The sequence below is a fragment of the Haliotis asinina genome, chromosome 1 (assembly GCF_037392515.1).
Source record: "Haliotis asinina isolate JCU_RB_2024 chromosome 1, JCU_Hal_asi_v2, whole genome shotgun sequence".
Classification (NCBI taxonomy): Eukaryota; Metazoa; Mollusca; class Gastropoda; order Lepetellida; family Haliotidae; genus Haliotis; species Haliotis asinina.
Genome location: NC_090280.1, coordinates 105,642,808 through 105,659,211, shown reverse-complemented (window position 1 = coordinate 105,659,211; position 16,404 = coordinate 105,642,808). Strand labels below are relative to the sequence as shown.

General features: G+C 41.0%; 1 protein-coding gene across 1 annotated transcript in view; it reads right to left on the bottom strand.

Moving 5' to 3' along the window:
• Positions 1-410: 410 nt before the first annotated feature.
• LOC137257887 (TLC domain-containing protein 2-like) overlaps positions 411-16,404 on the bottom strand; it is a 43,572-nt gene continuing 27,578 nt past the window's right edge. The window contains exons 3-5 of the mRNA XM_067795383.1: positions 11,731-11,813; positions 5,923-6,094; positions 411-4,241 (exon numbers count right to left, since the gene is read on the bottom strand). Of these exons, the coding sequence (XP_067651484.1) occupies positions 4,039-4,241; positions 5,923-6,094; positions 11,731-11,813 (458 nt within the window). The 3' untranslated portion in view covers positions 411-4,038. The remainder of the gene's footprint in view (positions 4,242-5,922; positions 6,095-11,730; positions 11,814-16,404) is intronic.

The following is a 16,404-nucleotide window of genomic DNA, read 5'->3' as shown; positions in this document are numbered from 1 at the left end:
ATTATGCATCCAGAGTATAGTGGAGATTTATCAGAATGTATACCCTATAGACAATCAAGCATGCAGGCCTTTACACCTAACCCTCACATCTGGATGCCTCACCTTCTCACTACATGCTCACTTTTCACTCACCTATGAGTGGAAGTCGCAGTGGCTGAGCGGGCTAGGTGGCTGACTTTGTGTGCTGGCGATTAGGTGCCAGACTCTGAGGGTGCGGGTTCGAATCACGGATGGGACTCAACCAAAAAAGTACTAGAATTTGTACTTTACTATGAAAGTGAAATCCCAAATATGACAAATGTTGCACCTATGAGCCTTGTTCAGTAACTTAAGTACCTCAGCAATACCACCTGTCAGATATGAGGTAGTTACAAATTACATCTGTGTCAAGACAAATTTACACATAGTCACAAAACATCATCAAGATTCATATGGTGTTCACAGGGGTACATTAGTTCATGTGATAACAGTCAATAAACAATCAGCAAAACAAATCTCATACAAGATAGTAAATCATGCCTGAAGTAGATAAAAATCTTTTCTAAAACATTTCTAACTGTAAGACAAAGCAATAATATAAGTAGACAATGACACTCGCTAAAGTACATCTTCATAAAATAACAGGCCAGGATTACATATGATTGTTGATAAAAAGATTTGGCAAGCCCTCAATACTCTCTAAATATAAACCTATCAAGCTTACACAAAAACACTGGCTTGCTACGCACCTGAATAACTTTCACAAATGTACAATTCATCATATCTAGCAGAGCCCTGAACCTGTCAGGGCAGCGTGTCTAACGGCTGCCGGACTCACATGACTCCTGAGTTAGGTACTTCAATCAGCTCAAGTTTCACTCTATTTGGACATGCTCTGCGCATCCACTTCAATCAGCATAAAGGACTTCTGAGAAAGAGGTGTCAGATCTCCAGACACACATGTAAACAGGCACACAAATTGTCAATCTGACTGAGCACACTGAGTAATGTGCATGAACTGCAGCATTCTCATGTAGTTATTGATAGTTCCATGTGTTGTATCTCCTGACAACACAGAGGTCATCAACCTGGCTAAACATGCTGACTAAGCTGTTATATGATACATTGAATATCCTCAATATCAGCACAAAACAATCGCAGATTCTAAAACGAACACTGACTGTGTGATGACTGTCTTGAATCAACTCTGATAGGCACATATTACCTGATAGCACAATGGAGTAATCCCATGTGGATTAACCGTGGGTGTTGAAATTCTTTCCTGGTAGGAGAGTTACGGTTACAGAAAAAATAAATTACATACAAATATAACCAATAACAAATTTTGACATTTCTCAAGAACTAACCTACTGACAGACACTGACTGTTCCAAATAACTTGAGTGATTCAAACAGATATATTCAAAACTATATAACATTCACCCAACACTGTATGCCATTCACGCAATGCTATGACATTCACCCAACACTGCATGACTTTCACCCATTGCTGAGACACTCACCCAATGCTGTATGGCATTCACTCAACACCTAATGACATTCACGCTGTGTCTATTCTAGGATGCGCGATTCGCACTAATAATTATCAAATCACCCCTCATAAAAACAACAGAGCACAAACTGTCGGGCATAGCAATTTGCTCCCCACCTAACTTTCAAAGAACATACGAAAAAAGCTTTATATTGACAAGGAATGACTTTTTAAATCCACAGTCAAGTTCAAGTGACGACATGAAAACATAACAAAGTAACCTCCCTTGGTTAAAACCACAATCGGCACTGGGGAAACAAAATTCCATTCATATCAGTATGAAAGCAGATCACATTTTGATGTAGTTATGATTTGACTAACTAATTAATTGACAATGTTAGACTATGAACTCTAAACATAGTGCATGTGCACAGTGCTTGCAAAACACAGTTTTATCAATCTTTTTTAGAACATCAGTTCATTTTAGCCTCATTTCAAAATCAGACAATATTATCACTTGAAGTTGCAGACGACAAATGAATATGAAATTCTTATTTACAACGGTTTGTGGTAATTTGAATAATGAATAATGTCATGCAAAAGAATTAAAATAACTGACTTTTGTTCACAAAATACCACTGAGAAAGCAACAGTGTCACCCATGTCGTCCCAGACCAATACGTCTGTTAAGGAGACGTGTGAATTGAAAGACGAGCAAAATACCGACACTGATCCCGGTCCCTCCAACCAAGTGTTTTTCAGAAAAAATGGTCGAAAGAATGGCCATGGCTCTCTCAAAATGAGCTTTGTGCTATGATATGTGACTACTGTAGCCAAAATAAAATGAGCAATCGTTTCACTGGTGGTGGTTGCTATAACTTTTGTACATTCACACTATTTTGAAAGATTGTAAAACTGGTATTCCCCCCTACATTTTCCAAATCCCTCCCTCCTTTTTTTGTGAGGGGGCGACAACCCCCACCTAGATTTTCAGTTCTAGAATAGACACTGATTCACCCAATGCTGTGTGACACTCACCAAACACTGTGCCAATCACCCAACAGTGTATGGCATTCACCCAACACTATGTGACATTCACCCAACATTCACCCAATGCTGTGTGACACTCACCAAACACTGTGCCAATCACCCAACAGTGTATGGCATTCACCCAACACTATGTGACATTCACCCAACATTCACCCAATGCTGTGTGACACTCACCTCGCACAGTGTGACATTCTCCCCAAATTGTATGATATTCACATGTTTCAATCTGATCAAAATGATGTTTCTTATAGGAAGTTACAATGAATGTTTTCAGTACCTAGTCGCTCCTGCCTGTACACTGTGACTGTTCGGTGATATGTATAATATAGCTTGACTAAACCTTTGCAGGACACAGACATGGCTACCTTGTTCCCTGAGGTAGATAATGAAACCAGTATTAAACCTGATATCATGGCAGCTTACTGTAAAAAACCTTCGAAAGTCAGCCAGGCCAGTATATACATTTCACACTCACAGTTTTGTTGTTACCACCTGTTGACTCCATACTATCCAAGGTATATGTTCCAATAAATCTCCACAAGGACCCTAGATCTCTTTGCTAAGTCCACCTTCTCACAGAGGCCAATCAGATAAGCCGTTACAACCAAACTTGCCAGTGTCAACAAAGATTGCATCTTGAGCTGCAATAGTTTGCTGCTATGTGACTTAGATTTAGGGAAAATGCTGACAAGTCTGAAATCATATGCAAAATATATGCAATAACTTCTACCTCTTTCAGCCTCCCTCTGCAACAATTCTGTTGTTAAGGTTAATCGGTTATATAATGGAAGCAGACATGAGTCCATTCTCTTTCCACAGAGGTTACTTGATTTAAGCCTTGTGATTGCTCCAGTCAATTTCCCAGCACAGACACCTGATAGCATACAAAGTCAGCAAAGGGAGGTAATACTACAAGTATCAGGCCAGATTGTAGATGTATCAAGGGTACTAGTGGAGATTTATCAGAATGTATATCCTGAAGACTACCAAGGTTGCTTGGGTCTGAAGTCCACCATATCCGATTGCTACCACTTCTATCACACAATGTCAATACAATGCGAACAGATGGGGCAAGGGTATTTACCAGCAAGCAGCTAAGGAGGATGCACACAAGGGGAAACACATCACCACTGGGCGATACCAGCATAGCAATTAATGTCTAAAGTAGGAATCACTGCATCCCTTCCATTTCCTGCTTGATGTTTACAATCAACTGGATTTCAGATGAGTCACAAAGCACCCTGGAAGTTAGAGAATATGACACTACAGACAATCAGTCAGTTTCACAGTACAGTATCATTAGTTCCTCTGCTTCTTAAAACCAAATCAATTTAATGTCCCTTCAAAACTCAGTACAAGCTTCCACTAGGAATGATAGAGAAGAATCAATGCTGCTATGGTGTCACATGTCCCAAACAGCCACTGGACCAAGTTGTCACTGGACAATTATGTACAACACGAAGAAGACTGGAATGGCAAGCTTCACTGTCCTCTGGCATGTGGTCAGTTCTCTGGTGTTTATTCATTCTTTGAACATGTTTCCTTCTTCTTGATGAAGTCACTCCTCAACAAACGATAAAACAGGATTATGTTCATCAGCGTCAAGACGGCCAATCCCACACTCCCCATGGTGTAGAATAATAGAGGCACAGAGTCCTTGTTGATGACGATCCACCGAGTCATCCAGGCCAGCAGGGTGATGCGACACACGATAAAGGTGCCTGCAAACAGGTCAAACAGAATCACCATCACTTGCTATCAAGGACGGATGGTGGGGTAGCCTAATGGTTAAAGTGTTGGCTTGTCACGCCGAAGACAAGGACCGAAGACCCTGCCATGCTATTGCTGGAATATTGCTAAAAGTGGCATCATGCATGTCCCCGACTCTACAACTCCGACCAAACCAGATGTGGAACTCACCAAGATTTACTGCTGCAGTTGTAAAACTTACAAAGACTTTCGTTCGTTTGGCTCAAAAAGCAGACCAATGAATTGCAGTGTCACTCGAAAAGTAAAATAGGACAGCACAGTACAGGTTAATGAATAAATAATTTTCTCGGCACTTGAGCACATGCTTCTGTGCCTTTCTCTGCAGTCCTTTTTCATAATAAACAGTGAACTGTGTCAATACTTTAATGACAGTTTGTTAAAAAAACTTTTTATTATTACGACAAAAAAATCTCACAACCTCACAGAGTTGATATGATGTTTTGATTACAATCAGCGTTTCATTCAGTATGTTATGCTTATTAGTTTTTTAGCTTATTATTAGCTTTTGAGCCAAAAGGACTATAATTGGGTAGTTGTACTGTTTACAAAGACTATTCAGGGTGGATGTATACCTTACCCAGACTATTCAGGATGGTTGTATAGCTTATTAAGACTGTTCAGGGTGGATGGATACCTTACCCAGACTATTCAGGATGGTTGTATAGCTTATTAAGACTGTTCAGGGTGGATGTACACCTTACCCAGACTGTTCAAGGTGGTTGTATAGCTTATTAAGACTGTTCAGTGTGGATGGATACCTTACCCAGACTATTCAGGATGGTTGTATAGCTTATTAAGACTGTTCAGGGTGGATGTATACCTTACCCAGACTGTTCAAGCTGGTTGTATAGCTTATTAAGACTGTTCAGGGTGGATGTATACCTTACCCAGACTGTTCAAGCTGGTTGTATAGCTTATTAAAACTGTTCAGGCTTGGATGTATACCTTACCCAGACTGTTCAAGCTGGTTGTATAGCTTATTAAGACTGTTCAGGCTTGGATGTATACCTTACCCAGACTGTTCAAGCTGGTTGTATAGCTTATTAAGACTGTTCAGGCTTGGATGTATACCTTACCCAGACTGTTCAAGCTGGTTGTACAGCTTATTAAGACTGTTCAGGGTGGATGGATACCTTACCCAGACTGTTCAAGCTGGTTGTATAGCTTATTAAGACTGTTCAGGGTGGATGTATACCTTACCCAGACTGTTCAAGCTGGTTGTATAGCTTATTAAGACTGTTCAGGGTGGATGTATACCATACCCAGACTGTTCAAGCTGGTTGTATAGCTTATTAAGACTGTTCAGGGTGGATGGATACCTTACCCAGACTGTTCAAGGTGGTTGTATAGCTCATATAGACTACTCAGGGTGGATACATAGCTTACAAAAACTATCAAGAATGGTTGTATAGCTACCTAGACTATTTAGGGTGGTTGTATGGACTACCAAGTCTATTCTGGGTGGTTGTATGACTTTCAAAGACTATTCAGGGTGCTTGCACAACTTCCCAAGATTAATCGATGGGATTGTTAAGCTTTCAAGGATAAATCAGGGTAGTTTTATTGCTTACCAAGACTACCATCATTCAGATGGAAGTGTAACAGATTCATGAGGTTGGTCATGAAACTTACCCAGATTTATCAGGCTGTTCATCCTGTAGAAATTGTTATCTTTCTGAAATCCTATAATCTGAAGTATCTGCCGGAAATGGAGGAAGATGCTGTTCACCTCGACGATGAGCCCAACCACTGCGTAGCCCACATACATGTGTGTTGTTATGGCAACCATATAACACAGAAGGATCTGCATGAATACAAACAGTGATAGTCAATCAAGTAAGGAAGAGGGAGGGGCAACTTCCAACAGCTCTCTCATAAGTTCCACACTATGTAGTCAATAGTTTAACTTATAATGGTAAATACTTGTCTTCAATAGATAAATGATCCTGGTTGCCAAGGAAACTAAACAAAAAGAAAAAAGATATTTTATTCTGATCCTGACTCATGCTTATTATGCTTGTCTCCTTCTATGTGAATGATAGTGGAACACTTGAATCCCTTGTAGTTCCCTTTGAAAAGGACGTAAAGTACACTCGCCCACGAGTTGCCTCCCTTGTATACTTTCCAAACAGTCATATGACCAACTATCATGCCTGTCACTCTCTCTGTTAAATGCCAGACACTTGGGTCTGCTGTGAAATCCAAAGTGCCTCCTAGTGAGAGGGTTAGGACATGATGAGCCAGGATAAAGAAAAAAATATCAATTTTACTCCAAACAAATTATGTATCTTTCCTTATGCTGACTCATGTTCATTATGCTTCCAGGATCCAGTGGAATCGGTGCTGGGTCATTGTACTTCATCTGCTGTCCTTAGGTAGATCCCATATCTCGCCCCATGGAAACTGTACTACAGCACTCTGATGATCCTGTTCTTCCAACTTTCATCTTTCATCTCACGAAACCATATCTTGTCAGACTACTTTAAGACAAATGAATCTCTTAGATTCATGTGGATTTTAGATATACTAGTGTCTTCTCCTAACTTGTTATCTATAGCAATTCTGTCTTACCATGTCCTCATCTTAGAGTTGCTCATATTTGAGCGTTCATCTTACAAGTACAGAGTCTTAATCATACTTGCCGGTCATACGTATGTGCATGGATGCTCAACCATTTGCTCATCAGCTATCAACAAGTCAACTGCACCTTTGTGGAACTGTTGTGCTACAACAAGTGGCCCAAACTGGGGAATGTCGGAGACTTTAGAGGCGATGTCTCACTGGTAGTGGTAAACGCTGTATCTGACTTCCAGAGGCAGCCCTCCATTATGTGATTGAGCAGTTTCCATGCAAAGCAAGTGTAGATGACAGAGCTCTGGCTTCGCGTGGGTTGTATACTCATGGAGGTTGTAGTCCTGCTGCTTTGTTGATCATCAGTATAACGGCCCTCATCCAAAATGATGTTGTCATTCCTGAGACTTCTGCAGACATCTTTGTAGACAAGGGGATAAATAGGCACTTGGATTTTGTCTTGTTGTTTTTGTGTCCTTTGCAGGTGCATTTTCAATGCTCTGACTGGACACAAGGGTAAGTCTTGTAAATCCTTCAAGGCAGAGAATCGTTGAGAGTGCTGGGACGTTGAACTGCCTGTCTGCAATAAAGTCAAATCTAAGTTCTGTATGTACTGCAGCATGGTGCCCTGTGTCGATTCAAGTTCTTCCAAAGTCCAGTGCATGTCTCTCTGACATGCAAGCTGCTGCGGCTAAGGCAAGTAGGAACAGAATTTTCTGTGTAAGTAGCTCAAACGTAGCTTGCTCTAAAGGCCTGTAAAGATCACTGGTGAGACATTGTAAGACTATGCTGAGATCCCAAGCAGGTACCTGACTTTCCAGCTTAAAGGGAGCATAGTAGAACAAGTAGTTCTGGCACTTTTGTCAGTTTGATGCCTGTCTTCATTGTGACAAATGTACTGATCGCTGCCAGATTTGTAGATAGGGTCAAACCTTTCTGTGATCTTGCCTGCTGCAGGTGACACAGATAAGAGGATGAGATGCTTTCATTGCCCTGAAGCCCTTCCACCATGTATAGAGCTCCAATCTCTGCCTCTTGCCACTCTGGCGGGTATCTTCTCTTCCTCAAGCAAGTATTGATATTGTCCACGCATGATGCTGGAACGTTGACAGGTTCCCATGAGCTTGCTTGGTGTGCGGACGGACAAGTAGCTTTGGCCACTTTGGTAGTTTCAGGATTGGACTTCCAAGTTCTTGAATGAGGTAGTAGAACCAGAGGTGGGAACACGTAAGTGTTTAGTCCTTCCCAAGACATGTTCAGTGCGTCTGTTGACCGCACTTGCAGATCTGATACTTCTATTATTGAGACGAGTGTATGTAACAGACTGTTGAACCTTGCGGCAAACAGGTCTGTGAGAGGAGACACTAGCATCTGTATGATGTACTGAAATGCCTCTGGATGGAGCATCCATTCTGCTGAAGATCCCTGCAGTGGACAAGAAAGAGCACCTGCCATGACATTCTTTACTCCAGGGATGTGACACGCCTTTATTTTGATGTTCAGGATGTCTACCATATTGAACAGTTGGAATGTGAGCTTTAACAGGCTTGGTGATAATGTTGATCCCTGTGGTTAATGTAGAATGCCACTGTGGAGTTGTCTGTGTGAACCGTTAGCCTTCTGTTGATAAATAAGCTAAACCAGTGATGAAAGGCGTTGATCACTGCTTTTATCTCTGTTTTTCGTTGATGTGAAGATATTATTCTTATCTCGACAACATTCCTGCAGCTACTCTATGTCTAAAATTCACTCCCGAACCTTGTAGCAGCATAACTACAAAGAGATGTGTGCTGCAGGTCAGCTCTTTTAAGTAGGGTTCCTCCAAAAACAATCGACTTGTGAGTCAACTGTAGACGGTACGGCTGTAGACTTTCTGGAAGGGTTATCAGCTCTGTACTGTACAGGTGTTAGGGTAACCCTAACCCTAACCCTAACCCTGTACAGGTGTTAGGGTAACCCTAACCATAACCCTGTACAGGTGTTAGGGTAACCCTAACCCTAACCCTAACCCTGTACAGGTGTTAGGGTAACCCTAACCCTAACCCTAACCCTAACCCTAACCCTAACCCTAACCCTAATATTCAGGAACCAGGCTGAGCATAAGAGCAGTCTCCTTCTGGGGGTTATATTCGGTGTTGCAGAGAGTAGACCAAGGAAACATTGCCATGTTCATAGTGTTAATGGAGAGATGACTGTTTCTGGAAACATGGCTTGGATTCTGATCCAACAATCTTGTGGGAACACAATATGATTCTGTGTTGTGATGAATTTTATTCCTAGGAATTCAGACTGTAACTGTGATGGAGTTTCATCTTCTGTGCTTTTTTTGACATTTTCTGACATCGTTAGAGTTGGGTGTACGCCTCTTCTTCACCCACACATTGATCTACTATGGCCAACTAGCTTCATGAACATGCCTGGAATGAATTTCTGCAATGTGGACTGGATGTAATCAAAGCATCCTAGAATGCTAAGGTGCTGTCTACATCTTCCTGAAGCTGCAAAAAGGATGTGTTGATACTGTTTCTAATGACAAACATTTATGTTGCGAGGTGAAGCCAGGTAGCTTTATCTCGACAAGGACTCTATTGCTTGGCGTCATTGAACAATAGACTAAAGGGTTGAACGAAAGGTTCATGGGCGTAGCTTTGCAGACTTTTGAAGTATTAGGAATGTTCATGGACGTTCGCTGTGAACATCTTCTCAAATGCAAACGTTCGTGCACAACATCTTTACCTGTAATGTAGTGGGAGGAGGTTGCAGATCTCACAGGAACAGGTTCATGAATGCCGTCTGTTATTGTAGAGTTTTGCAATGCTGTCCTTTCCTCAGCAAACCGACTCTCCATCATTGCCTTCATCTGTGTTGAACACTGCTCCAATATCGCCTTCATCTGTGTTGTAGACTGCTCCAATATCGCCTTCATTTGTGCTGTACACTGCTCCAATATCGCCTTCATCTGTGCCGTACACTGCTTCAATATTGCCTTCATCTGTGCTGTACACGGCTCCAATATCGCCTTCTTCTGTGCTGTACACTGCTTCATGAAGGCGCCTGAATCAATTGATGCACTGTAGACGAAGCTGAAGTAGAATGCTGAGACTTCATCTGTAACGTCCTGCAAATGCCATGAAGCTATGCTAGTGTTGACTCTGGTACCTGACCTCTATGATGCTGGAGACTGAGTTTCAACCCCTGTAGATTTGTTGTGGTAGGTGGACATGCCGATCTCACCGTGAAGGTGTGCTGCGTCAACTTAGTGGTAACTGGAACCTCAGGTAGTCAAAACAGCTGAACAGTAAAACTGTCAGCTTCGGTAGCAGGCACAATGTCTTTATAAAATGACCTCTGGTACATCGTCTTATTGGAGTGAGACGATTTCAACGAGGTTCTGGACGCCAACGACTTCTTCATCTGCAACAGCAACTTTGTAATGACACGCCTCTACTTCATCTTGACTAAGTGGTGATCCCGGATGAAGGCCTGCCTGCACTTGAAAGATGAGTATCAGCGATAGGTAACAACTCACTCAACCCATGTTACATCAATAGACACTAAACAAATAAGAATTAATTTGAAAAATGAATACAATGTCTGCAACAAGGACTGGACAACATGGAGTAATGCATGAGGGGCTCTGGAGGTGAAAATCAGCTGCGGATAATCGGTACCTGAAAAGGCTGCAAGATTTCATCAACACAGACAAACTATACAATGATGAAATTATGTCATAAAAAAAGGAAAGAATTCCTCCATATTTGACAGTGAAATTAGTCTAACTATAGCCAAGACCCTATACATAGTGTAAATTGGATAAAACGATCTAATATCAAAGGATATAGCGCCATATTGAGGACTCCTGTGTTCACCAGACCATCTGCTAGGGCGATGAAGGAGAGAGTGAAACTAGGTTGGTTATGAGACTGTTTTGGCAGGGACCTATCAATGTTCAAATTCAATGTCCACTAACACCAAGAACAAACTCTTGAAGTCTTCATTTTGAAAATTTTAACAATAAATTGTATATTTATAATACTTATCCTATCTCTTGTATTGCACTCTCTCTCTCTCATGATTTGACAGATGGGAGTAAACAAACTGCATACTATTTGCCCTTACACTCCCCACTGATCCCATTTCAGCACAGACTCAGCCTCTGTGAAGCCATCCTCGATATCTTCAGGGTATACGGTCAGATAAGTCTCCACTCTACCCTGGATGCATCTGCAGGTCGACCCAGTGATGTTATTACCTCCCTTTGCTGACTCTGCATTCTCACTGTAGCCAATCAGCAGAGCTTCCGTTACAACAGAATTTGTCAGTGTCAACAAAGATAGCAGTCGCACCCACGGAGGTTTTGTTCACAGTGCTACTCAAATTTGGGGGAAATGATACAAACGAATTGATAGGTCCGAAACGTTAAAAACTATATACAAGAATTCCTCCTACCTCTTTCAGGAAAGCTCTGCATGGTTTGTTTGTCAAGTTTAATGGGATATATAACTTAATCAAAGCGAAAGTGAGTTATGATTGGTCTGCTCAACTTCCCAGCGTAGACACCTGTTTGGATAAAAACCCAGCCAAGGGAGGTAATAAATTTATGGGGCTGAGCCGTAGATGTATTCAGGGTACAGTGAAGATCCATTGGAAGGCATCCCCAGGAGATATCCAGGATACTGTGAAGTGTGCCATCAAGTTGAGAGAGAAAGAAAAATTGAGACAAATAGACAGACTGAGAGAGTAGAAAATATGTGAGACAGTATTCACTTAAAAATTATCTATATCTGTACATTTATCTATTAATCAATTTTCAGCATCTGCTCTAGAAATGACATCTGATACAGATAGATTGAAGTACAGGTATCTTACCACCACGTGATGGCCGAGGAGCTCCAAGCTTTGTCTGGTACGCTGATATAGCAACATGTCCACTACATCGTACATAAAGTAGCCTGAAACACAAACAACATGTCCACTACATCGTACAGAAAGTAGCCTGAAACACAAACAACATGTCAACTACATCGTACATAAAAAAGTAGCCTGAAACACAAACAACATGTCCACTACATCATACAGAAAGTAGCCTGAAACACAAACAACGTGTCCACTACATCACACATAAGGTAGCCTGAAAAAACAAACAACATGTCCACTACATCACACATAAGGTAGCCTGAACATGTCCACTACATCACACATAAGGTAGCCTGATGAATCCTTATATAGCCTGAAACCTTGATGAATGAACTTCAATACATGCTGGACAATTACAGAAGTCAAATTCTGGGTCTAAGTCTTATTGCTTCTGTCATAATCCTCTCAATCCTGTTGTCTTTATCCTCTCAGTGCTTGTAACTTCATGCTCTAAATGCTTGTAACCTCATACTCTCGATGCTTGTAACTTCATACTCTCAATCCTGGTGTCTTTATCCTCTCAATACTTGTGTCTTCATACTCTCAATGCTTGTTTCTTCATACTCTCAATGCTTGTACAGTGTTCCCAGAAATTATTGAGAAAATCTTTGTTTTTTTTCTAATGATGCTAAGATTGGAAAAAGGGCTTTCACTATGCACTAAGCATACTAAATAAGGGAGACAACTCTTGAAGGCTTAGAAGGCAGCTCATTACGTCAAGAGTTATCTCCCTTGTCTGAGCAGACGGCTTCCTGTGTTGACATGGCAGAATTTACAGCAAGAGAGAAAAGAAAGCTCATTCTAGATGATTTTGAAAGTGGTGAGGCTGATGCTAAAGTGTTAGCTTGTAGACATGGTATTCCTCTATCTACAGTATACAGAACTTTGAAGAATATTCAAACAGGAACCGGGATAGAGCACAAAGCAGGGGCAGGTCGGCCTAGGAAATTCAGTGTTGTGGATTGCCGAAGACTTGGGCAGATTGAGAGTAGGGCCAAATTGAAAAGTGTTGAGAACATCAGAAATTAAATGATTAGCAGAGAAAGTCCTCAGGTATGCAATGAAACAGTTAGGCAGGAATTACAGAGACTTAATTGGGTGAAAAAACGTGGAATTCCCTCGCCGTTGATGAAAGATGCACAAAAGGAAAAACGTTTAAACTGGTGTCGGGCTCATGAAAATCAAGATTGGGATAATGTTTTCTTTTCGGATGAAAGTTCTGTTTGGCTTTTCCCTAATTGTGTGAAAATTTGGACCAAAGATACTGTCAAACCTATCTACCAGCGACCAAAACATAGCCCGAAGTTTCACATGTGGGGTGGCATATCGGCTCGCGGAGTGACGTCATTGTGTGTTTTTACGGGAAACTTGACAAAAGAAAGATACGTTGACATTCTAAATGGTCACCTTCTTCCGACAGCACAAACATTGTATGAAGATGTTTGGATTTTCCAGCATGATAATGACCCAAAACACACTGCGCGCTACACAAAACAGTGGTTGTCGGGCGAAAATGTTCAAGTTTTAGACTGGCCCAGTTACAGCCCAGACCTAAACCCAATTGAGAATGTGTGGGGAGTCATGAAGGACAGAATAAACCAAAAGGGACTGAGAAATATTGAAGATGTGAAGGCCGAGGTGGTCCAATATTGGGATACCCTGTCACACGATTACCTACAAACTTTGATGGGTAGTGTGCCTAGGCGTATTCAGGCATGCATTGCTGAGCGAGGAGGTCTAACAAAGTACTAAAACAAGACTGAGACTGTAAAAGGATGATGTTTTAACATGTTTATGTAAGTAAAACGCCAGAAGTTAATAAACGTAATGAGTTACATGACGCAACATGATTCTCAATAATTTCTGGGAATACTATAACTTCATACTCTCAATGCTTGTAACTTCATACTCTCAATGCTTGAAACTTCATACTCTCAATCATGCTGTCTTTATCCTATCAATGCTTGTAATTTCATACCCTCAATGCTTGTGTCTTCATACTCTCAATGCTTGTAACTTCAAACTCTCAATGCTTGAAACTTCATACTCTCAATCATGCTGTCTTTATCAATGCTTGTAATTTCATACCCTCAATGCTTGTGTCTTCATACTCTCAATGCTTGTAACTTCAAACTCTCAATGCTTGAAACTTCATACTCTCAATCATGCTGTCTTTATCCTATCAATGCTTGTAATTTCATACTCTCAATGCTTGTGTCTTCATACTCTCAATGCTTGCAACTTCATACTCTCAATTTGAAACTTCATACTCTCAATCCTGGTGTCTTTGTCCTATCAATGCTTGTAACTACATTCTCTCAACGCTTGTGTCTTCATACTCTCAATGCTTGTGTCTTCATACTTTCAATCCTGGTGTCTTCATAATCTCAAAGCTTGTGTCTTCATACTCTCAATGCTTGTGTCTTCATACTCTCAATGCTAGAAACTTTTAAACTTTAAATGCTTAATGTTTCCATGGAAACCGAGAAAATAAGAAATCACAAAAACCTGTGAATGGCAAAAGGCACCGCTTTAGGTCTAACTGATATATCTACCAAGTTTTGCAAAAAAATATTGAACGATTTTCAGGTTATGCTCCGGAAACAAAGCCCATCCCTCCATTTTGAGACAATGTCCAAAATTTTTCCATGGAAACCGAGAAAATAATTCAATAATAAATCACAAAAACCTGTAAATAGCAAAAGTCACCACTATAGGTTCTGACTGATATATCCACCAAGTTTTGCAGAAAAATAGTGATCAGTTTTTGAGTTCTGCTCCGAAAAGCCAACCTCTCATTAGACTAAGACCAAAACATTCCATGGAAAAATAAAAATACTAAAAATCTGTAAACAGCTAAAGGCAGAACCACAGGTTCATATTACGAGGGTTGGCTGAAAAGTTCTAAGCCTCACTGTGAAAAAAAGTTACAAAGTCCACGTTTGTAATTTATTTTTCTACATAGTCCCCTTCCAAGTTCACACACTTTTGCCAGCGATGCTGCAAGGCCCAAATCCCGGTCAGGAAGAAATCTTCTTCAGCTACCCTAAAAAAATCAGTCACAGCGGAAATGACGTCATCATTACTTGCAAAATGGCGACCGACGAGTTCCTTTTTCATTTTGGGGAACAGGTGGAAGTCAGAAGGAGCCAAATCAGGTGAATAAGGAGGATGGTCAATGAGTTCAAAGCCACAATCGCGGATTGTTGACATGGCCACCACCGATTTGTGAACAGGCGCATTGTCTTGGTGGAAGAGGACACCTTTAGCAATCATCCCTCATCGTTTGGCTTTGATTGCTTCTCGCAACTGGTTCAGTAGATCAGCATAGTATCTGCCGTTGATAGTTTGACCTTTTCCAAGATAATCAATGAGCAGAATACCCCTGGAATCCCAAAAGACTGATGCCATCACCTTTCCAGCTGAAGGAACAGACTTGACTTTCTTCGGAGCTGGTGAATCAGGATGCTTCCAATATTTTGACTGTAGTTTTGTTTCTGGTTGAAAGTGATGTATCCAGGTCTCATACACGGTTACAAATCATGCCACAAAATCATCGGGATCTGCTTCAAAACGACGCAAATTGTCAAGGGACGTCTGGAACCTGACACGTTTCTGTTCTGCTGTCAAGAGCTTTGGCACCCATCTTGCAGAAACTTTAGTCATTCCTAATTCGTTGGTGATAATATGCTCAACCCTCTCATGAGAGATGCCCACTACACTAGCAATATGTCGAGTAGTCAATCGTCGATCATCCATCAACATATCGAGCACTCGCGTGATGTTTTCTGGAGTGGTTGCTGTTGAAGGCCTTCCTGAGCGTGGGTCATCATCAAGGCTTTGTCTGACACGCGTAAATTCTGCAGCCCACTTCTTTACTGTGGAAAATGAAGGAGCATCATCCCCTAGAGTGGAGACCATGTCAGCATGTATCTGTGTTGGGGACATCCCTTTCTTTTGCAAGTACTTGATGACTGCCCTGTATTCAGTTTTGTCCATTTCTGATGATTTCAGAGGGTAGGTTTACCAAAAGAGCTGTAGTTGAGATAAAACTATTAGTACGTTTGTAGTTCTTGTGTCTATGATTCACTAAATAATTGTCCTCATTGGTGGCAAACACCTGTCTCTACCTGGTGGGAGAAAACCACTCAGGCTGAGAACTTTTCAGCCAACCCTCGTATTATGTCTTTCAATTTTGGTCTAAAAATATTGATCGGTTTCTGAGTTATGATCTGGAAACAAAATGATAACGGACAGACGGACAACGAGGCGTCGACTATATCCCCCTCCATTACATGCTGGGGGGATAACAAATGAAGAAATCTCAAATTATGACAGATTAAATTCCTAGGGTTGTTGTTTGATCTTTTAGTTGCCAGTGAAACCTTAGTTATTTACTTTATTTATCCTCGCACACACAACTAAGGTATTTCAGTGACGGGGTAGTATACTTTATTTAGAAATGATGGGTAACAAAAAACCCAGAAATTTTGAAAGAGTAGTGTTAGTACACAAAAAAATAGAAACGGAGTGTTAAGAGAAATTTAAATGGGAGGCCAAATAAAAAAATTCGAAATTTTAACTATAAATTGTATATTTATATACTTATCCTATCTCACGCTATGC